This window comes from Mandrillus leucophaeus, unplaced genomic scaffold (assembly GCF_000951045.1).
Source record: "Mandrillus leucophaeus isolate KB7577 unplaced genomic scaffold, Mleu.le_1.0 Scaffold10, whole genome shotgun sequence".
NCBI lineage: Eukaryota > Metazoa > Chordata > Mammalia > Primates > Cercopithecidae > Mandrillus > Mandrillus leucophaeus.
This window is the reverse complement of record NW_012098098.1, coordinates 6,133,196-6,154,722: the sequence shown is the minus strand read 5'-3', so window position 1 is coordinate 6,154,722 and position 21,527 is coordinate 6,133,196. Positions and strand designations below refer to the sequence as shown.

The 21,527-nt window shown below is 62.5% G+C and overlaps 2 protein-coding genes across 2 annotated transcripts in view; one reads left to right on the top strand and one right to left on the bottom strand.

Moving 5' to 3' along the window:
• Positions 1-15,374, top strand: part of PIEZO1 (piezo-type mechanosensitive ion channel component 1) — a 43,005-nt gene extending 27,631 nt beyond the window's left edge. Inside the window, exons 23-52 of the mRNA XM_011972461.1 lie at positions 33-237; positions 3,116-3,220; positions 3,585-3,738; positions 3,819-4,062; positions 4,140-4,236; positions 4,327-4,498; positions 5,093-5,182; positions 5,257-5,360; positions 5,687-5,758; positions 6,782-6,882; positions 7,437-7,533; positions 7,608-7,664; positions 7,751-7,923; positions 8,066-8,172; positions 8,360-8,539; positions 8,692-8,950; positions 9,030-9,218; positions 9,321-9,639; positions 10,022-10,139; positions 10,223-10,370; positions 10,469-10,683; positions 10,778-10,936; positions 11,023-11,170; positions 13,492-13,680; positions 13,803-13,895; positions 13,977-14,149; positions 14,225-14,347; positions 14,431-14,510; positions 14,660-14,846; positions 14,923-15,374. Of these exons, the coding sequence (XP_011827851.1) occupies positions 33-237; positions 3,116-3,220; positions 3,585-3,738; positions 3,819-4,062; positions 4,140-4,236; positions 4,327-4,498; positions 5,093-5,182; positions 5,257-5,360; positions 5,687-5,758; positions 6,782-6,882; positions 7,437-7,533; positions 7,608-7,664; positions 7,751-7,923; positions 8,066-8,172; positions 8,360-8,539; positions 8,692-8,950; positions 9,030-9,218; positions 9,321-9,639; positions 10,022-10,139; positions 10,223-10,370; positions 10,469-10,683; positions 10,778-10,936; positions 11,023-11,170; positions 13,492-13,680; positions 13,803-13,895; positions 13,977-14,149; positions 14,225-14,347; positions 14,431-14,510; positions 14,660-14,846; positions 14,923-15,172 (4,608 nt within the window). The 3' untranslated portion in view covers positions 15,173-15,374. The remainder of the gene's footprint in view (positions 1-32; positions 238-3,115; positions 3,221-3,584; positions 3,739-3,818; positions 4,063-4,139; positions 4,237-4,326; positions 4,499-5,092; positions 5,183-5,256; positions 5,361-5,686; positions 5,759-6,781; positions 6,883-7,436; positions 7,534-7,607; positions 7,665-7,750; positions 7,924-8,065; positions 8,173-8,359; positions 8,540-8,691; positions 8,951-9,029; positions 9,219-9,320; positions 9,640-10,021; positions 10,140-10,222; positions 10,371-10,468; positions 10,684-10,777; positions 10,937-11,022; positions 11,171-13,491; positions 13,681-13,802; positions 13,896-13,976; positions 14,150-14,224; positions 14,348-14,430; positions 14,511-14,659; positions 14,847-14,922) is intronic.
• Positions 15,375-15,486: 112 nt separating this feature from the next.
• Positions 15,487-21,527, bottom strand: part of CTU2 (cytosolic thiouridylase subunit 2 homolog (S. pombe)) — a 9,265-nt gene continuing 3,224 nt past the window's right edge. The window contains exons 2-14 of the mRNA XM_011971873.1: positions 20,565-20,643; positions 20,308-20,367; positions 19,095-19,155; positions 18,468-18,577; positions 17,871-18,154; positions 17,381-17,516; positions 17,042-17,173; positions 16,591-16,682; positions 16,376-16,479; positions 16,126-16,276; positions 15,941-16,007; positions 15,769-15,827; positions 15,487-15,693 (exon numbers count right to left, since the gene is read on the bottom strand). Of these exons, the coding sequence (XP_011827263.1) occupies positions 15,624-15,693; positions 15,769-15,827; positions 15,941-16,007; positions 16,126-16,276; positions 16,376-16,479; positions 16,591-16,682; positions 17,042-17,173; positions 17,381-17,516; positions 17,871-18,154; positions 18,468-18,577; positions 19,095-19,155; positions 20,308-20,367; positions 20,565-20,603 (1,365 nt within the window). The 5' untranslated portion in view covers positions 20,604-20,643 and the 3' untranslated portion in view covers positions 15,487-15,623. The remainder of the gene's footprint in view (positions 15,694-15,768; positions 15,828-15,940; positions 16,008-16,125; positions 16,277-16,375; positions 16,480-16,590; positions 16,683-17,041; positions 17,174-17,380; positions 17,517-17,870; positions 18,155-18,467; positions 18,578-19,094; positions 19,156-20,307; positions 20,368-20,564; positions 20,644-21,527) is intronic.

Here is a 21,527-nt window from a genome sequence, read left to right as displayed (position 1 = left end):
CACCCCCACACCCCACCCTCTCCCCTCCCCAGATCTGCTTCCTGATGGCCGTGAACGTGATTGGGCAGCGCATGAACTTTATGGTGACCCTGCACGGCTGCTGGCTGGTGGCCATCCTCACCCGCAGGCACCGCCAGGCCATCGCCCGCCTCTGGCCCAACTACTGCCTCTTCCTGGCTCTGTTCCTGCTGTACCAGTACCTGCTGTGCCTGGGGATGCCCCCGGCCCTGTGCATCGGTGAGGATCACGTGGCTTGGGTGGGTGTGGGCTTTGGGGCTTTGTGGACGCCCGTGGGGTGTTTCCTGCCTGCCCCGGGCTCCTGTCCACCCTCCTGGACTTAGCCTTGGCCTCCCCCAGTCCCTCCTGCCCACCCCACATCCTACCCAGCGCCCTCATCTACGTCCTCTCTCGGGGGCGGCCCGGCCCTCTCCAGGCTCTGCTGTTCTTTCCTTTTTGCCCAATATTCTATCTTGAAATATTTCAAACCTTCAGGAAAGTTGTGAGTCACACAAGGAGCGCTGCGTCCTCTCTGGTCCCCGCGTGGGTTGGCCGCGATACCTCACACCCAAGAGCTGCCTCGAGTGTCTCCCGGGGGTGGGTGTCCCTGAGCCCACAGCCCCACACGCGCGGACCTGTCTCCTAGCAGTGCCATCGTCAAATGTGTCCTTTGCATTGAAACAGCCCCGGCCCCAGCACCCCGCTTTGTGGCGGTTTGGTTTTCAGATGGGATCTGGTCTGATGTTTGCTCTAGTCTCTTGTCTTGGGTCTAGGCTGCCCCCGCCTCTCCTGTCTCTTGGGAAGTTCGGAGGGAGGCCGGCGGTGTTGCTGACGCCCTGAGACTGGATTTGCGTGGCTATCCTGGTGATGAGGGTCTGCTCAAGGCACAGAGCACCCTGCAGTCTGAGATGGGCAGTCACATTTGTGCATGCGGCCGGCTCAAGGGCGTCCCACCTGCCCCACAGTGGCACCCAGCCTGTTGGCACTGGTGGGCTGTCTGGGGTCAGCCTTGTGGCTTCATGAAACAGACCCTTTCTGTTATCTCTGTGCGTCCGTCAGCTGGGTTTCCCATCCAGGAGAGCTGCCATTTCTCACTGGCCACTTTCCGAGAATTCTGTCATCCACAGACACTGGGCCTCCCCTCTGCTGAGTGGAGGCCCTGGCCCCTCTGGCCACACACTGTTACGTCGTCTCCCCTTATTTGGCTGGGCGTGGTGGTTCACACCTGTGATCCCAGCACTTTGGGAGGCCGAGGCAGGAGGATTCCTTGAGGCCAGGAGTTTGAAACCACTCTGGTCAACATAGCAAGAACTTTTTTTTTTTTCCTCACCCAGGCTGGAGTACAGTGACACAATCGCGGCTCACTGCAGCCTCTGCCTCCCTGGTTCAAGCGATTCTCTGCCTCAGCTTCCCAAGTAGCTGAGATTACAGGCAGGCACCACCATGCCCAGCTAATTTTTGTATTTTTTTTAGTAGAGACAGGGTTTCATCATGTTGGCCAGGCTGGTCTTGAACTCCTGATCTCAGGTGATCCACTCCCCTCGGCCTCCCAAAGTGCTGGGGTTACAGGTGTGAGCCACCGCGCTCGGCCCCGTTTCCTAATGGCGGTTTCCTGTTTCCTCAACTCTTCTACGTATATTAATTGGCATCTTCCCTAAGGAAAAGCTGTCCTTTGTCCTCTGCTGATTTCTTTACTCAGGTATTTATGTCTGTGTGGACACTGATGTTGGTCGTCATCTCTGGGACTGGCTGTGGGACCAGCACTGTTTAGTCTCATGTGGTCCCAGCTTCAGGCCCTGGGAGCTCTGGGCCTTCTCCACCTGCCCCACCCTTTTCAAGCCCGTCTTGTTTTTTCTTTTTTTTTTTCCAAGACGGAGTCCTGCTCTGTCGCCCAGGCTGGACTGCAGTGGTGCCATCTCTGCTCACCGCAACCTCCACCTCCCAGGTTCAAGCGATTCTCCTGCCTCAGCCTCCCTCCTGAGTAGCTGGGCTTACAGGCGCCCACCACCACGCCCGGCTAATTTTTGTATTTTTAGTAGAGACAGGGTTTCACCATATTGGCCAGGCTGGTCTCCAACTCCTGACCTCAGGTGATCTGCCCGCCTCAGTCTCCCAAAGTGCTGGGATTACAGGCGTGAGCCGCCCCGCCTGGCCCTGTCCTGTTTTCTGCTCCCAGGCATTGCTGCCTCATCTTCTGCTTCCCAGGCTCAGCTCTGTGCTCATAGCCACTGTTCTGGGGAGCCCGATCGCGTTCCAGGAGTGTCAGGTTTAGAGCCGGGGGTCTGGGCGCCGGCTGTGCCTGTTGCTACAGGGCTGCCCCTGCCTCTGGGCCCTCCAGATCTTTCCTGTAAAACACCTGTGTTAGAGAACCTGGTTTCTTCGAGGCAACTTCGTTTTCGTATCGTGAGGTTCCCTCTGCGGCAGACGGTGTTGTGGGTTTTGCAGACGTGTGGAGTCACATCCACCCACTCAGTCCTTAGGGACCAACCCTCCCTGCCTCACACGCCTCCCAGGAAGTGTGGCCAGGGCCGGCAAAGCCATGGCTCCCTCCCCCCGCAGGCCCTGGCCCCTCCCATCCCTGGCACGTGGTCCTGTCAGGACACCACGTCAGCAGGACTCACAGCAGGTGCTGCTGGGTCTGACTTTCACTTGGCAGAGCACACTGAGGTCTGTCTAGGCTGTCCCGTGGATCCCGGTCCCACGTGCTGAGCGGCGTTCCCTGTTGTGGCTGCTGCAGGGGTCTGCACTGCGTGCGGCTCCTGGCTGTTTTCAGAGCCGTCACATCACACACACTGTCGTATCTTGGACTATGAGGCCGTGTGAGCCACAACCCAGGGAGGCCCAGCAGCCCCCATCCCCGTGCTCTCCGGCCTCCCGCCTGGTTCCTTTGCCCCCGGGGGCTTGGCGCATAGTTGAAGGAATGCATGTGTGTGTGAACACACAGGACACGAGAGCTGTCAGTTCTCAAGACAGCAGGTGTGCGTGAGGTGATTCCCATGGATCCTGAGGGTTGGTGAAAAAGTCTCGGGCTCTGAAGCCACTGGTTAGCAGGTGGGGACGGGATATCTCAGGCCCCAGGCAGGCCAGGCCCTTCCTAACATGACGCTCCCACCACCAGATTACCCGTGGCGCTGGAGCCGGGCTGTCCCCATGAACTCTGCGCTCATCAAGTGGCTGTACCTGCCTGATTTCTTCCGGGCCCCCAACTCCACCAACCTCATCAGTGAGTGCCCCCCACCACCCCCGCCTCCACAGAGGACCCTCAGAGCATGTTCACACCCCACAATCTGCTCACAAGTGTGCACACAGGCTTGCAAGGGCAGACATGCAGTCAGGCATATGGCAGTCTGCAGGCCCTGACCTCACACGCACGCACATAGACCCCAACATGTGTGTACGGCAGCCCTTGTGCGGACGCTCCCACACCAGGGCTCCCTCAGTGGCACCCGGCCACTCCCCCAGGCAGACGTGTCCCCGCTCCCAGTGGCTGCACGCCGACAGGCCTGGGGTGGGAGGCGGGCTGTGTGCGCCATGCCCACCTCGTGTGGGTCCCCGAGCAGCACAGCAGCGGCTCCTGCGTCCTGCAGGCGACTTCCTCCTGCTGCTGTGCGCCTCCCAGCAGTGGCAAGTGTTCTCAGCTGAGCGCACGGAGGAGTGGCAGTGCATGGCTGGTGTCAACACCGACCGCCTGGAGCCGCTGCGGGGGGAGCCCAACCCTGTGCCCAACTTTATCCACTGCAGGTGGGTCCCACACCACCCTCCATGGGGAGTCCTCTGGGAGGGGTGGCCGGGGCACCCGCCGTGACACTCCGGCCTGGCAGGTCCTACCTCGACATGCTGAAGGTGGCCGTCTTCCGGTACCTGTTCTGGCTGGTGCTGGTGGTGGTGTTTGTCACGGGGGCCACCCGAATCAGCATCTTCGGGCTGGGCTACCTGCTGGCCTGCTTCTACCTGCTGCTCTTCGGCACCGCCCTGCTGCAGAGGGACACGCGGGCCCGCCTCGTGCTGTGGGACTGCCTCATTCTGTACAACGTCACCGTCATCATCTCCAAGAACATGCTGTCGGTGAGCCCAGCCCCCGGCCCCACCCGCCCGCCCTGCCCCGGGGCCCTGCTGGCCCTGCTGACCCTGCTGTCCCCCAGCTCCTGGCCTGCGTCTTCGTGGAGCAGATGCAGACCGGCTTCTGCTGGGTCATCCAGCTCTTCAGCCTTGTGTGCACCGTCAAGGGCTACTATGACCGTGAGTGGCGAGGATGGCCGCTGGGGAGGGTGTGGGGAAGCCCCTGCTCCTGGGCCCTGAGCCTGACCCTTGCTGGCGCCTGCCCTGCAGCCAAGGAGATGATGGGCAGAGACCAGGACTGCCTGCTGCCCGTGGAGGAGGCCGGCATCATCTGGGACAGCATCTGCTTCTTCTTCCTGCTGCTGCAGCGCCGCGTCTTCCTCAGCCATTACTACCTGCACGTCAGGGCCGACCTCCAGGCCACCGCCCTGCTGGCCTCCAGGCAAGCTCTGGCCCAGACACCGCCCAGAGCTCCCGTCCTGGGGCTGGGAGGGGGCAATGGGAGGGACCTCGCTGTCTCAGGCCCCAGCCTGTGGAGAACAGGCTCCACCCCTCTGGGCCATGGGCATGTCATCTAGAGAATGAAGGACAGCGGACTCCCGGCACCATCACACCCTGCCCCAGTGCTGGGTCTGTCAGAGACCACAGGCTGCAGTTCCGACGGTGGCTGGTGTCTCACCCCCCGGCCGACTTGCCTGCTAAGGGCTAAGTGTCCCACCGGCGGGAGGGCCCCGTGTGATATCACGAATGCCCCAGGGAGGGGTTCGGGCTTGGGGCCAGCTTTGCCTGCTTCCCTGCAGCCCTGGTTGGGTGGGTGCCACCAGACACCCCAGCATCCGTACGGCAGAAGGGCCTGTCCGCACCGCAGACAGCACAGAGGGTGGGGGTAGCAGATGCCTCCCCGGTGGGAGCCTCTCGCCCAGCATGGGCAGAGAGGAGCCGGCTGAGCCGTCCCGGGCTGAGCGGGGAGCGGCGGCTGCCCGTGCTGCTGGGGCTGAGTGTCTGGTGCTCACACCCCATCCCTGCCTCCCGACAGGGGCTTTGCGCTCTACAACGCTGCCAACCTCAAGAGCATCGACTTCCACCGCAGGACAGAGGAGAAGTCCCTGGCCCAGCTGAAAAGACAGTAGGTGCCTCTAGGGCGGGGACTCCCTGGCTCCTCCACCCAGCGCTTAGCATACCTGGCCTTTCCCCCTCCAGGATGGAGCGTATCCGTGCCAAGCAGGAGAAGCACAGGCAGGGCCGGGCGGACCGCGGTCACCCCCAGGACACCCTGGGCCCCAAGGACCCAGGCCCGGAGCCAGGTGAGTGCAGCTGGAGTCTAGCATCCAAGGCCCCATGTCCAGCATGTCTGTGCCTGCTGGTGTGTGCCTCATCTGTGCCCGTGTGATGTCCCACAGGGCTCCCAGCCCACCTGTCCTGTCCGCGTGATCACCCTGTCCGGCAGGCCCCATGGCCGCCCCGTGACTGTCCATCCACGTACATGGGCTCTGAGCCCGTGGCCTCACATGGCTCCCAGCACTGTGGGTCTCCGTGTCTGTCTCCACCCATCTTGTCCCCAAGACACTCGCAGCCCCGACCCCTCCTGGTGCCTTGACTGCTGCCTCACGCTCACCCCACCCCTCCACAGGGCCCGACAGTCCAGGGGGCTCCTCCCCGCCACGGAGGCAGTGGTGGCGGCCCTGGCTGGACCACGCCACAGGTACCCCCAATTAGCCCACCTGTGACCACCCTCTCAGGCCCTCTGTGCCCTCACCTGTCCTCTGCCTGGGCTGCTGTCTTCCCCTCCTTCCCCGACCCCCAGGCCCTGAGTGTCAGGACGCGCTCAGGCCTCCTGGGTCTGGGGGTGCCTCACTGGCTGCAGACCCCTGGGCTGAATGTCCTCCCGGCGATGCCCCAGCCCTTCCAACAGGGGCATCTCAGAGCTCGCTCCGATGCCACAGGACCTGAGCGGCAGTTTCACCTGGTCGGTCCCAGCAGCAAGCACTGCGTCGTTCTACGTTTTCTGTTCTTTTTGAGACGGAGTCTCACTCTGTCACCCAGGCTGGAGTGCAATGGTGTGATCTCAGCTCACTGCAACCTCCACCTCCCGGGTTCAAGTGATTCTCCTGCCTCAGGCTCCCAAGTAGCTGAGACTACAAGCATGCGCCCCACTCCAAGCCAGGGTTTTTTCTTTTTTTTGAAACGGAGTCTTGCCCTGTTGCCTAGGCTGCAATGCAAGGGCGTGACCTCAGCTCACTGCAACCCCCACCTCCCAGGTTTAAAGGATTCTCCTGCCTCAGCCTCCCAAGTAGCTGGGATTACACGTGCCCGCCACCATGCCCAACTAATTTTTGTATTTTTAGTAGAGATGGGGTTTCACCACGTTGGCCAGGCTGGTCTCGAATCTCTGACCTCAGGTGATCCACCCGCCTCAGTCTCCCACAGTGCTGGGATGACAGGTGTCAGCCACTGTGCCCGGTCTGTTTTTCTAACTCTCCTGGGTTTCCCCGGGTCCTCTGCAGTCAGCCCACTCAGCACCCCAGCCTGCACTGGCTCTGCTCCTCAGCTGCCCTGCCCACCTCTGTCTTGTCCCACTGCACTAGCCTGTGTCCTGTGTCTGCACCGCTCCCGGCTGCTCCACATGGGAAGGGTGGCTGTTGGGCCTTGGCCCATGCAGGCGGAGAGGGTGTGGCTGGGGGTCTCCCTGCATGGAAGGCCGGCTCTCAGCACTGCCTGCCCACAGTCATCCACTCCGGGGACTACTTCCTGTTTGAGTCTGACAGCGAGGAAGAGGAGGAGGCTGCCCCTGAAGACCCTAGGCCATCGGCCCAGAGTGCCTTCCAGGTGAGGTGGGGGAGCCCCTGCTGCCCCACTGCAACCACAGAGCTTGTGGCCCTCGGCCAGGGCAGCATAGGGGGTGCCAGATGCCCCCAGGGCCTGGAAGCCCAGCTCCTCCGCCTCCAGTTAGCTCCCCCAGCCCCATCCAGGCCTCCCAAGTCCCATGGGAAACCAGGTTCCAGGGACGTGGGTCACGTGTAACCTGCTGCCCCACGGTCTTGGCTCTGAACACCCAGGTTCTGGTGGCTGCCTGTGGCCTGACCTGTGAGATGGGCCTGACACCTTTGTGCTGGCCGCCTGGCTGTCCAGGGTCTGTCTTTGGGCCCCTGGCTCTCGGTGCTAGACCAGGAGTTGGGTGGGCTGCATGCATGGGGGTCCTCACCCACAGCCCCTCAAGGTCCACATCTGGGAGGGGCTCAGGGACACGGAGGCCCCTGGTAGACACAGAGCAGGGATCTGGATCTGGTGCCAGGCTTGCCCAACCCTGGCTATTCCTCCTCTTCCCTCCTGGGTCCCATGGCTTGGAAGGCCGGGTCCTAACCCAGGGGGCTGGCCCACAGATGGCATACCAGGCATGGGTGACCAACGCCCAGACGGTGCTGAGGCGGCAGCAGCAGGAGCAGGCAAGGCAGGAGCAGGCAGGACAGCTACCCACAGGTGAGCTGGGTGGCGTGGAGACTCTGAGGGGAAGCTGCAGGACTCCCAGTCACTGACCAGCATCCTGTGCCTAGGAGGTGGCCCCAGCCAGGAGGTGGAGCCGGCAGAGGGCCCCGAGGAGGCAGCGGCAGGTGCGTGGGCCCCAGGGCTGGGGAGTGGGAGGTCTCTCTGGGCCCCACAGGCTGCCCGTCCAGCGCCCCCTCCCGCCCTCCCGCAGGCCGGAGCCACATGGTGCAGAGGGTGCTGAGCACGGCGCAGTTCCTGTGGGTGCTGGGGCAGGCGCTGGTGGATGGGCTGACGCGCTGGCTGCAGGAGTTCACCCGGCACCACAGCACCATGAGTGACGTGCTGCGGGCAGAGCGCTACGTCCTCACGCAGGAGCTCCTGCAGGTGAGCCGGCCCACGTGGTGCCTGACCACGCCCCTGCCTGCTTAGCAGCCTAGTCCCATGCCCACGCTACACTAAACCCTGTGTGGGAACCAGAGCTGGGACACATGCCAGGCAGCCCTGAGCTCCCTCCTGTGCCCTGCAGGGTGGCGAAGTGCACCGGGGCATATTGGATCAGCTGTACACAAGCGAGGCCGAGGCCACGCTGCCAGGCCCCACCGAGGCCCCCGACGCACCAAGCACAGTGTCCAGGTAGGTGCTGGGGTGACCCCTGAACCACAGCTGCTGCCCCTGGAGGGTGGGCAATGTCCAGCCATCCCTGACCCTCGCCATTCCCTTGTCCACCAAAGGACCGTGGGCACTTTCCACGCTGACCCTCCCTGCAGCCCGAGGTCAGGCCCTAGAGCAGGATTCTCTGTGACCCGGCTTCCCTCCCCAGTGGGCTGGGCGCGGAGGAGCCACTCAGCAGCACAACGGACGACACGGGCAGCCCCCTGAGCACTGGCTACCACACGCGCAGTGGCAGCGAGGAGGCGGTCGCTGACCCCGGGGAGCACGAGGCTGGCACCTCTCTGCACCAGGGACGCATGCGGACGGCCAGCGAGCTGCTGCTGGACAGGTGAGGGCGGGACACGCACAACTCCAGCCTAACCATGGCCCTCAGGGAGCTGCCGAACGGGGGACAGGAGCCTGTCTGTGACCGGCAGCAGGTCGGGCCGTTGTGCCTCCGGGCAGTCCCGGGCTCCCCCAAACGCGCGGGTCTCCCTGCAGGCGCTTGCGCATCCCAGAGCTGGAGGAGGCAGAGCTGTTTGCGGAGGGGCAGGGCCGGGCGCTGCGGCTGCTGCGGGCCGTGTACCAGTGCGTGGCCGCCCACTCAGAGCTGCTCTGCTACTTCATCATCATCCTCAACCACATGGTCACGGCCTCTGCTGGCTCGCTGGTGCTGCCCGTGCTCGTCTTCCTGTGGGCCATGCTGTCCATCCCGCGGCCCAGCAAGCGCTTCTGGATGACGGCCATCGTCTTCACCGAGGTGGGCCGAGGCCGCAGGGGAGGGGGCGCCTGGCCCGCTGCGCTGAGCCCCTCCGCGTGCTGAGCCCCCTCCCCCGCAGGTCTCAGTGGTCGTCAAGTACCTGTTCCAGTTTGGATTCTTCCCCTGGAACAGCCACGCGGTGCTGCGGCGCTACGAGAACAAGCCCTACTTCCCGCCGCGCATCCTGGGCCTGGAGAAGACTGACGGCTACATCAAGTACGACCTGGTGCAGCTCATGGCCCTCTTCTTCCACCGCTCCCAGTTGCTGGTGAGTGCGAGCCCTGCCAGTGCGGGGCTGGGCAGGCCCTCTGGGCACCTGCGCCCTCTGCCGGGAGGCAAGGCCCCCTCACCACAGCCTCCCGCCCCACAGTGCTACGGCCTCTGGGACCACGAGGAGGACTCACCATCCAAGGAGCATGACAAGAGCGGCAGGAAGGAGCAGGGGGCCGAGGAGGGGCCAGGGGCCCTGCCGGAACCCCAGGCCAAGGCAGGCACAGGGCTCGAGGAGGAGCCAGGAGTGCCCGAGGCCACCACCGAGGACCATGTTCAGGTGGAAGCGAGGGTCGTACCGACGGATGGGACCCCAGAACCCCAAGCGGAGCTCAGGCCCCGTGACACGAGGCGCATCAGTCTACGTTTCAGGAGGAGGAGGAAGGAGGGCCCAGCACAGAGAGGACTGGCAGCCATCGGTATAAGCACCCCGTCCCACCACCTCCTGCCTACCCAGTTCTCTGAGTGGGGCTACTGCAGGGAGGGTCCTTCTCAGATGAGACGGCCAAGCCCAGTGCAGGGCCCACCTGGATCCCAGGAAGGTACTCTGAAGCCACAGCTCCTGGCTCTGCCCCCAGGGATGCCCCCCACATGCAGGGTGACTGCTGGCCTGGGCTGGTCCCTCACGGTTGCCCCAGACAGAGGACACAGCCCCAGCTGTCTCCTTGCCAGTGACACTAGGCACTTCCTGTGTTCAGTCTGCTTGTCTGTCAGATGGGGTGAATGCCAGCCTCTTAGGGTGGTCGGGAGCCAGACCCAGTCCCCAGGGGGCCCAGGCAGAAGTCAGCTTTTCCCCTACAGAAGCTGAGGACAGGGAGGAAGAGAAAGAGGCCCCCACGGGGAGAGAGAAGAGGCCAAGCCGCGCTGGAAGAAGAGTGAGGGCGGCTGGGCGGCGGCTACAGGGCTTCTGTCTGTCCCTGTGAGTGATGGTGGCCGGGGGCAGCTGGGCAGTGGGGGTGGGGAGGCGGGTACTGGCACCAGGCTGAACAGCCCCTTCCGCAGGGCCCAGGGCACATACCGGCCGCTACGGCGCTTCTTCCATGACATCCTGCACACTAAGTACCGCGCAGCCACCGACGTCTATGCCCTCATGTTCCTGGCCGACGTCGTCGACTTCATCATCATCATTTTTGGCTTCTGGGCCTTTGGGGTGAGCCAGACCCGGGACACCCCAGTGTACGCAGAGCTCAGCAGCCACCCACATCCCCAGGGCCTGGCTCCCCCTGACCTGTGCTCTCCCGGCCACAGAAACACTCGGCGGCCACGGATATCACGTCCTCCCTATCAGACGACCAGGTACCCGAGGCCTTCCTGGTCATGCTGCTGATCCAGTTCAGTACCATGGTGGTCGACCGCGCCCTCTACCTGCGCAAGACCGTGCTGGGCAAGCTGGCCTTCCAGGTGGCGCTGGTGCTGGCCATCCACCTATGGATGTTCTTCATCCTGCCTGCCGTCACCGAGAGGTGGGCCCTCACGCGGGGGTGCTCGGTCTCCGGGGGCGGGGCCCTGCAGGGCTCCGTTTCTGAGGGGGTCCTTGACCTGGCCATCCCACCCCAGGATGTTCAGCCAGAACGTGGTGGCGCAGCTGTGGTACTTTGTGAAATGCATCTACTTCGCCCTGTCCGCCTACCAGATCCGCTGCGGCTACCCCACCCGCATCCTTGGCAACTTCCTCACCAAGAAGTACAATCACCTCAACCTCTTCCTCTTCCAGGGGTGAGCGTGAGTGCAGGTCCGCCAGGGTGGGGGTCACAGCCCGGGCAGGAGGGAGCCCACCTGATGGGAACCCTGGCTGTGGGCAGGTTCCGGCTGGTGCCGTTTCTGGTGGAGCTGCGGGCAGTGATGGACTGGGTGTGGACGGACACCACGCTGTCCCTGTCCAGCTGGATGTGCGTGGAGGACATCTATGCCAACATCTTCATCATCAAATGCAGCCGAGAGACGGAAAAGGTGCCTGGGCCCGGGGCGGGGGCCTGGACAAGGGATGTGCCCTCTCCCTAAGACAGAGGCACTGCTGCCATGAGAACCCGTGGTGCTGGTGGCCCTCCCAGGGCTTGCAGCCCATGGGGACATGAGGTGAGCCCACCCACTGGCTGATCACGAGGCCAGTGATCTTGGCAGCTGCGAGTGCCAGGGGCAGAAGTGGGTAGCGGACTTGGTCCTGTCCCAGGCAGGCTGGCAGCAGAGCAGGGCCTGGTGCGGGGAGGGCCGGACGGACACTGTTCCCTGCGTTCTTGTTTAACGGCTTTGTTGAGAGAGAACTCATGCATCAGACCACTCACCCATTTAAATAGTACAATGCAGGGGTTTTTAGAAGATTCACAGTCAAGCATCTGCCACTATCATCAATTTTAGAGCATTTTCACCACTTCAGAAAGACACCCTGGGCCGGGCACAGTGGCTCACACCTGTCATCCCAACACTTTCAGAGATTGAGGAGGCCGGGAGTTCAAGATCTGCCTGGGCCACACAGTGGGACCCCACCTCAGCAAATGTAAAAACAAATTAGCCGGCAATGGCAGCTCAGGCCTGTGGTCCCAGCGCTTTGGGAGGCCAAAGGAGGGACAGGATCAGTTGAGGCCAGGAGTTTAAGACCAACCTGGGCAACGCAGCGAGATCTCTTCTACAAAAAAATAAACAGCTGGGCGTGACGGTGCACACTTGTGCTCCCAGCTACTCTGGAGGCTGAGATGGGAGGATGGCTTGAGGCCAGGAGGCCAAGGCTGCATTAAGCCTGATCACACCACTGCACTCCAGCTTGGGCAACAGAGTGAGACCCTCTCTAAAAAAGTAACAAAAAAAACCCAGTGCCCACTGGCTGTCACTCCGTTTCCCCCTCCCCTGGCCCCAGTAACCCCTTGTCTAGGTCCTGGTTCTATGGATTTGCCTACAGTGGGTATTTCATGAAAACGGCTCAGATGGCATTTGTCCTTTTGGGACTGGCTTTCCTCACTCAGCATGGTGTCTGCGAGGTCCACCCGCGTGGCAGTATGGCCTTCCTTTTTGTGGGCAAATGATATTCTGTGGCATGGATGGACCACAACGTGTGGACTGATGGGCTGTTGCCCATGCTGCTGCCAGGCATGCCAGGGTACACGTGTGCGCCCATGCCCCCCGTTCTGTGGCTGCACGCCAGGGCTGGAAGGGCTGGTGGTGGTTTCCATCGTGAGGAGCCACTGGTTTTCCACAGTGACTCCACCATCTTAGGTGCCCACCAGCAACACGAGGTTCCAGTTTCTCCACATCCTCAACAAGCTGTTGCTATGTCTTCTTTGTTCTGGCCATTTCTGCTGAACAGGTGGCTTGCTGTGGGCTTTTTTCAGTTCCCTGTTGACCTATGTTGAGCTTCTTTTCACGTGCTGGGCCATTTGTGTATCTTTTCTGGGGAAATGTCTATTCAAATCCTTTCTCCAGGGCTTCTGAGACAGGATCTCGCTCTGTTGCCCAAGCTGAAGTGCAGTGGCATGATCTTGGCTCACTGCAGCCTCTGCCTCCCAGGTTCAAGCGATTCTTCCACCTCAGCCTCCCGAGTAGCTGGGACTACGGGTGTGCACGACACCTGGCTAGTTTTTGGATTTTTGGCCAGGTTGGTCTCGAACTCCTGACCTCAGAGTGCTGGGATGACAGGCATGAGCTGCTGTGCCCAGCAGCTGGGTTTTTATTAGAGTTTTTCTGTAGATACATTGGCCAGAAATGACTGAGTTGGACGAATTCTCTGTATTCTCTGGTTGCCAGACCTTTATCAGATACAATTTACAGAAACTTTCTCCAATTCTATGGACTGTCTCTTACATTTTCTTGATGGCGTCTTTAGAAGCGCAGAGTATTTATTTTGGTAATATCTGGTTTACTTTGTTTCCTTTGTCAAATCCAGATTCATGAAGATTTGCCCGTTTTCTTCTAAAAGTTCTATAGTTTTAGCTCTGAAGTTTAGCTCTTTGATCCAAAATTTGAGGTAAATTTTGGCACGTGGTATGAGGCAGGAGTTGCGTCTCATTCTCCTGCCTGGGGCGGTGCCTGCACTGTGGTGAAAAGGTTGTCCGTTCCCACTGAACGGTCACAGCTCCCTTGTCTAAGACCAGTGGCCCCTGGGTTCCAACTGGACCCTCAGTTCTACTCCACTGGCCTGCGTCTGCCTGCCATTACTACAGCTGTGCCATGCCAAGGTCAGACTGGGGCTTTTGTGGGCTGCTGGGTGAGCTGGAGAATGTGGTCATGTGACCTGCAGGAAGGGCAGAGCTGAGTGTATGACCTGTGTCGTTCCCCTCCAGAAATATCCGCAGCCCAAAGGGCAGAAGAAGAAGAAGATCGTCAAGTACGGCATGGGTGGCCTCATCATCCTCTTCCTCATCGCCATCATCTGGTTCCCACTGCTCTTCATGTCGCTGGTGCGTTCCGTGGTCGGGGTCGTCAACCAGCCCGTCGATGTCACCGTCACCCTCAAGCTGGGCGGCTACGAGGTGAGCATGTGTGGCCCACCTGTCCGTTCTCACCCCGAGGGTTCTGGCCAGGGCGGCGTGCCACCCCCAGCGGCTCCTCCACACTCATCTTCATGGCCCCGTGTCCCCGTACCTGCCCCTAGCCGCTGTTCACCATGAGCGCCCAGCAGCCGTCCATCATCCCCTTCACGGCCCAGGCCTACGAGGAGCTGTCCCGGCAGTTTGACCCCCACCCGGTAAGTGGCCTCTGCCCTGTGACAGCCTGGTGGGGGATGGGGGAGGTGGCTGCAGTCACTGAGGGTGTCACCTGTACCCAGCTGGCCATGCAGTTCATCAGCCAGTACAGCCCTGAGGACATCGTCACGGCGCAGATTGAGGGCAGCTCCGGGGCGCTGTGGCGCATCAGCCCACCCAGCCGCGCCCAGATGAAGCGGGAGCTCTACAACGGCACAGCTGACATCACCCTCCGCTTCACCTGGAACTTCCAGAGGTGCGTCCTGGACTTGAGGCAGGGCCTGAGTGAGTGGCCCCACCACAGTGGGTCACGCTGTGTTCCCACCCCCAGGGACCTGGCCAAGGGAGGCACCGTGGAGTACGCCAACGAGAAGCACATGCTGGCCCTGGCCCCCAACAGCACTGCACGGCGGCAGCTGGCCAGCCTGCTCGAGGGCACCTCGGACCAGTCTGTGTGAGTGAAGGGCCCAGGCGGTGGGCAGGAGGGCTGGGCCAGGTTGGCTGGGCCAGGCCTGACCTGCCAGCACCTCCCTGCAGGGTCATCCCAAATCTCTTCCCTAAGTACATCCGTGCCCCCAACGGGCCCGAAGCCAACCCTGTGAAGCAGCTGCAGCCCAGTGAGTGCGGGCGCAGGGGCTGGGGGAGGCCAGAGAGGGGTGACGGGCGCCGGGGCTGGGGGAGGCCAGAGAGGGGTGACGGGCGCAGGGGCTGGGGGAGGCCAGAGAGGGGTGGCTGCGGCCCCAACCGTCTCCTCGCTCCGCCCCAGATGAGGAGGCCGACTACCTCGGCGTGCGCATCCAGCTGCGGAGGGAGCAGGGTGCGGGGGCCACCGGCTTCCTTGAATGGTGGGTCATCGAGCTGCAGGAGTGCCGGACCGACTGCAACCTGCTGCCCATGGTCATCTTCAGCGACAAAGTCAGCCCACCGAGCCTCGGCTTCCTGGCTGGCTACGGGTGAGTGAGTGGCTGGGGGGCGCCCCGCAGCTCAGGGGGCTCCGGGCGGCCCCAGGACTCACCAGCTTCCCCGCAGGATCATGGGGCTGTATGTCTCCATCGTGCTGGTCATCGGCAAGTTCGTGCGTGGATTCTTCAGCGAGATCTCGCACTCCATCATGTTCGAGGAGCTGCCGTGCGTGGACCGTATCCTCAAGCTCTGCCAGGACATCTTCCTGGTGCGGGAGACTCGTGAGCTGGAGCTGGAGGAGGAGTTGTACGCCAAGCTCATCTTCCTCTACCGCTCACCAGAGACCATGATCAAGTGGACTCGTGAGAAGGAGTAGGAGCTGCTGCTGGCGCCCGAGAGGGAAGGAGCCGGCCTGCTGGGCAGCGTGGCCACAGGGGGAGGCACTCCTCAGGCCGGGGGAGCCACTGCCCCATCCGAGGCCGCCAGCTGTGATGCATCCTCCCGGCCTGCCTGAGCCCTGATGCTGCTGCCAGAGGACACTGCATCCCCATGGCCGGGGTGGTGCTGCCCCCGCTGTGTACATGGCCGGGGTGGTGCTGCCCCCGCTGTGTACATGGCCGGGGTGGTGCTGCCAGAGGACACTGCATCCCCATGGCCGGGGTGGTGCTGCCCCCGCTGTGTACTGTCGAGTTTTTTAATTAAAAATGTTTTATTTATAAAAATGGACAATCGGAGGCCAGTCCCCCGGCCTTGCCTTCCAGCTCCAGTGTGGTGGGCCCTGCACCAGGCGGCCACCACCTGCTGTCTTGTCAAGCACCTCCTCAGGCTCAGCTCTGGCCTGCCTCGTCGTCACTGTCCTCAATCAGACAGTCCCGGATCTCCTGCAAGACCCAGGCCCTAGAGAGAAAGCTGCAGTGGGCACCAGCCCCGAGGCCCCTGCCCCACACGCCACAGCAGTGGGGGCCCCAGTACCTCTGTGTGCGGAGCCGGGCCTCGGCCAGGATGTACGGCGGCAGGGGGTCCAGTGAGGGCTGCAACAGAGGCCGGTGTCAAGGGGCCACGAAACCTGCCAGCACCCCCTCGAGCCACCCACGAGGGGACGGCCTTCCCACGTCTGGCCCGGGGCAGGTGGGCACGCACTCACCAAGTCCTTCATGTTCACGCGGCAGCTGTAGCACAGCTGCTCCTCGATGCAGGCTTGGGGGTCCTCCCTGCGGGAGCAGAGCTGGCTGTGCCCACCTTGGCACCTCAGTGCTGTGCACTGTGGGGTAAGGGCAGGTCCCCCTCCCCCCATGCAGCTGGCCAAGGGTAGCAGGGACAGGGACTCACCTCCTGCAGGCCCACTGGCCACAGCCCTGGACCCGGCCCACCCCTGGAGAACAGCAGGACCCCGGGGGTGTCCGGGTCTCTGTCAGGGGGGTGGGCGACTGCATCTGGGAGAGATGTGAGGAGGTCTGAGCCCCAAAAGCCGTGGCACTGTCTGCAAGCAGAAAGGGGCCGAGGGAGCCTGGGGCTGCTGAGCCCCCACACCCACTCCCTAGCTCCCTCCCCCATCACCCCAAGAGCATGATACACAGACCAGCCGCATCGACATCCAGGGCACACATGCAGAGGAGGCAGCAGGGGCTGGAGTCGCCGGCAGCAGGGCCGTCCCTGGGGGCCTTCACTAGCTTCTCACTTGTCCTGTGGCCAGGGTGTGGGAGGAGCAGGTGAATTGCACGGGCTGCGGCTCCACCCTAAGCCCTGGCCTGAGTACGAGCGGTGAGCTCAGCACCCGCACACACCCACACACACCTGTACACAGTACTGACAGTGGAGGGGAACTGGGTCTGCAGCCTGAGGATGAAGGCCTCCATCAGCCGGTGGATGCTGGCCTTTTCAGGGGCCTAGAGACAATCAGATTGGGGGCTATGGGAAAGCCCAGAGGCCAGCCCCAGGCTGGGGCAGAGAGTCCCCGGGGCAGGTTCCGTGGGTTCCACACTGCTGACCCACATGGATCTGGCTTTGCTGCGATGGCTCAAGGCAGCCAGAGAACCAGCTTCAGCAGTGCACCCACTGTGGGGTCCTCCTGTCAACCCCACGCCCTCAGGGCACAGGGCGGGTGAGAGGATGCGGCACTGCTGGGGGAATACAGCAGGAGTCACTGAAGGTGTGCTGGTGACCTGAGCCTGTGAGAGGCTGCCCAGCCCAGAAGGCCCACCCTGGTGTCAGTGGTGAGAGAGGCTGCTCCATCCACGTGGCCCACCTTGGTGTCCACGGCTGGTGTGAAAACAGAAGGGACGGAGAACAGGCGGTTGTAGAAAGCGACCTCCTTCAGGGTGTGGTCCCGCATGGGCCGCACCACCACCACGTCCCCGTGCCGCTCATCCGAGAAGCCCTGGGGGAGGCGGGGGCTGTGTGGTCGAGGTCAAGGCCCGAATGTGCTCGCCCCTCCTCCCCTGCCAGCTGGGGGAGGTCACAGACCTCCATCCCACAACCATCCGCGAGGCTGCAGGACTGATACACGAGAGGCTGCTCTCCAGTGAAGGTGGTCGAAGGGGTGAAGGTGGGGATGGGCCTCCTGAACACCCAGGTCCCTGCCTACCGTGTCCCAGGCCAGGAAGGCCCCTCGACCCAGCGCCAGGTTGGTCATGAGCTTGATGGCCAAGCGTGTGCAGCTGTCCCCAGTCATGACCTTAGAGTAGCCGTGGGCTCGGGCCATGTGCAGGATCAGGTGGGTCCTAAAGCACAGAGCATCTCAGGGGCCTGGGGGGCCAAGACCTGGGGAAGGGGGGCTCTCAGGGGTCTGGGGGGGGTCAAGACCCAGGGAAGGGGTGCTCTTAGGGGCCTGGGGGGGTATAGGGCCCAGGGAAGGGGGACTCTCAGGGATCTGGGGGGGTCAGGACCTGGGGAAGAGGTACTCTTAGGGGCCTGGGGCGTATGGGGCCCAGGGAAGAGGGACTCTCAGGGGTCTGTGGGGCCAGGACCCAGGGAAGGGGACTCTCAGGGGTCTGGGGGGCCAGGACCCAGGGAAGGGGAACTCTCAGGGACCTGGGGGCTCAGGGCCCAGGGAAGGGGGGCTCTCAGGGCCTCACCGCAGTGTCTGCAGAAGCTCCTCCTTGGCCGTCAGTGTCCTCACCGAGCAGAACAGCTGGGAAAGAGCCTCGGTCTGGGCAGCGGCAGGAGGGCTTGCCAGGCTCTGGGGGTCTAGTCGGGGCTGGGGTGGCTGTTCCTTCCCTTGAGTCGGGCCACGACCACCCCCGGCCCCCAGCACATGCTGCTGCTGGAGGAAGCTGTCGACAGCCGCCTTGTAGGCCCCCTCGGATCCTGCCGGCTCCTGGGCAGAGCACCGAAGCACCGACGGGGGCAGACTGAACACCTTCCAGGATGCGGGAGAGGGCAGTGAGGCCGGGGACATGGGCAGGTGCCCCCTACCCCCCACTGACAGCCCCACCTTCTGGGACAAGGCAGAGGGCAGGGAGGCCCGGGACATGGGCAGGTGCCCCCCACAGACAGCCCCACCTTCCAGGATGCGGGAGAGGGCAATGAGGCTGGGACATGGGCAGGTGCCCCCTACCCCCCACTGACAGCCCCACCTTCTGGGACAAGGCAGAGGGCAGGGAGGCCCGGGACACGGGCAGGTGCCCCCCAGAGGTCCCCTCCAGGACCCCTTTCCGGGACAGCCCTCCCACCTCCTCTAAGGCCACCACATGCCATGGTAACCCAGTTGCTTGCAGAATGGGCTTCACTTCGGCCAGGGTCTTTGATCTCTCCTCTAGACTCTTGCCAAAGGCTGCTCCCTCTGAAAAACCCAGGCAGAAAGAGTCAGGGCTCACAGAGCCAGGCAGGGCAGGGCATGGGGCCACTTCCACCTGGGGAGACCCCTAAAGGCCTTGCTCTGCAGGGCGGCGCTTCCTGGCAGAGCTGTGGGGTGTCGCCATTTTCCTTTGGGCAGGGGGTTCTCCCTTTGTGGCTGACCTCAGCGCTACCGGGAACACCCAGGAGCTTGTTCTGCAGGAGCAACGGTCGGGAGTCGGCCCCTGGACCCCCCTCACCACCAGCACTTAACTCCCCTTCTCTGTCCCCAGACCACGACGGGGCTGGGCCGCCGCTGCTCCTGTTCCCACCCCCAACTTTCTAAAGATGTTCTCAGACTCCAGAACAGTGGTGTCACCTAACGATGGACACATCTACTGCCTCCTGCAGGGAAATTTACCCACCAGGGCCTCAGTGCAGGGGCCGCACCAGCAGCTCAACACGTCCTACCAGAGGCAGCCCCCAAGCGGCCAGGGATTAGCAGGAGCAATGGCCCCACATACCGTCAACAAAGATGACGCCCGGCACAAAGCGCAGTCGTTTGGCAGAATCTTGGCTCAGGCCCTGGAGGGAGAAGCGGCAGGGACTCAGCTCCCAGCCATAAGCCACAGAACACCTTTCCAGCTCAGAATATTCTTCATCTGGATTTAACGCCGTCCTGGAAGGTGAAGTGGCCTTGCCCTGCCGTTGCGTTTAGTGGACATAAGCCATTCAGACTCGGGTGCCAGGCAGGTCTAATAGGCAAAGGCTGCACGCCCGACTTGTTTTAAAGAGTAGCCTGGGGGTCTTCACCCCCCTGGTAAAACACGCCCCCCACCAGCTGGTCCTGGATGTCCCAACAACACCCCAGGAGAGGGGGCTGGGGTTACAGGGCCACTGTGTCACCATCCCACACACTTCTGACCACTAAGGAAGCACTCGCTCTTACGAGCAGAAAGCAACAGCCTGTGAGAGGCAGGGGCGCCGCCGGGCACAGGAAGGGCAGCAGCACTGTTACACAGAGGGCTGGGCTAGTTCCCTTATAACACCCTCCTGGCAGGTTCAGCGGACCTCAGAAAACAGAAAACTGATTTCAGCAGCGCTGTGCAGTGCGCCCATCCTCAGACCAACACCCACCTCTCACTCCGGCAGAGCCAACCGCTCCCCTCTCAGCCACCCGCCCCACAGAAGCAGCTTCCTCTGGTCTGCACCTCTCACTGGGAGTGCGGAGAAACCAAGCACAACCCACTCCTGTGCCCTCCTGAGAAGCCTGACCTGCCTCGGACTTCCTGAACCGCCCCTTGATGCGCCACGCACACAGCCCCACCACCCCCAGCTGAGCCCTGTGTGCAGCCTGAGCCCACCTCCGCCTCCCTGCACGTGCCGTCCCCTCCACCTCAAATGCTGCTCCCTTTGCTTCTCCTGGCAACCCCCCCCTCTTCCTGATCTTCCCTCCGGTCACACGAGGCTGAGCCAAGACGCCGCTTTCCACTGACTGCGTTTCTATGCCGGTTGAGCAAACGGATAGAAGTCAAGTGGGCTGCACACACGCACTCTGGACACAGCTTCTGATTTGTGCACCTGCTGTAAACGCATCTGAGAACCCTCCAGGTGTCCAGGCCGCAGGGTGGCCTGCTCTCTAGCCCCAACCAAGAGTCCCTCAGCAGGCTGAGAAGGGAGGGCCCCAGCCCGAAGCTCAGCCCAGCAGCCCGGGCCCAGGGGGTGGTGAACACGCACCTCAAGGACCTGCCAGACCATGGAGCTGGACGAAGGCCCCCCAGACCACGCCAAGAGGACCTGGGGGAGAAAAAACATCACTCAGGGCACTGCACCTCCAACACGGGCAGACACCCCACCTCATGGACATCAAGTCTGCCCTCAAAGGCCAGGGAGGAGCTGGCGGGCTGCAGCAGGCCAGGCTGCCTGTGGGAGGGACAAGTGGGGACCTCGAGGGGCCAGGCTGCTCAGTCAGACCCCCGGGGCCCAGACGCTACCTTCTCGCCTGGAAAGATGAGCCGGTTCTTGCCCAGCATGGCTCTGAACTTGTGGACGTAGAAGGCCTTGAAACAGTCCCTGAAACACAGACCTGAGATGAGGGAGCCGCGTGCTCCCTGCACAGTGGGCGGTGTCCTGAGGCGCTGCCAGGTGACGACGTCCTTTACCGATTTCCATCTTCCAAAGCAGCATCTTTGCATCCAGGGCCTGCCCCGAGACTGGTGAAAGGGGCGGGGCTGGGGCCCCTCTGGCAGTGAACATGAGGTTCACTGGTCCCTCCCACAACCCCACCAGATACAAACTGCACAGCCACGGAGGCTGCATCCAACCAATGAGGGGCCAGAGCCCAGGCATCCCCTCCCTACAGGTGCTCAGCATGGCCCAGCTGGTAGAGTGGACAGACTTAGGCATTCACAGGGCAAGGCCAACCCAGACCCCATAAAAAAGACCCACCACATAAAGCCACCAGCTCTTTGGGGTGAACTGCAGAAATGGAGGGGGCCACAGCGAGGGCTCTGTATCCTGGGGCCCCAGAGCCGGCATCTTGAGTGTGCTGGGCTCAACTGGGCCAGGAATGGCTGAGAGGCTCACTCACAGAGTGGCCTGGGCTCCTCCCCTAATCCCACAGAATCAGAACTTCCAGGCCCAGGAACTGCATTTTTAAGAGACGGGGTCTTGGCCGGGTGTGGTGGCTCACACCTGTAATCCCAGACTTTGGGAGGCCGAGGCAGGTGGATTGCAAGGTCAAGAGATCAAGACCATCCTGGCTAACATGGTGAAACCCCATCTCTACTAAAAATACAAAATATTAGCTGGGCATGGTGGTGGGTGCCTGTAGTCCCAGCTACTTGGGAGGCTGAGGCAGGAGAATGGCATGAAACCAGGAGGCGGAGCTTGCAGTGAGCCGAGATCGCACCACTGCACTCCAGTCTGGGCGAAAGAGCGAGACTCCATCTCAAAAA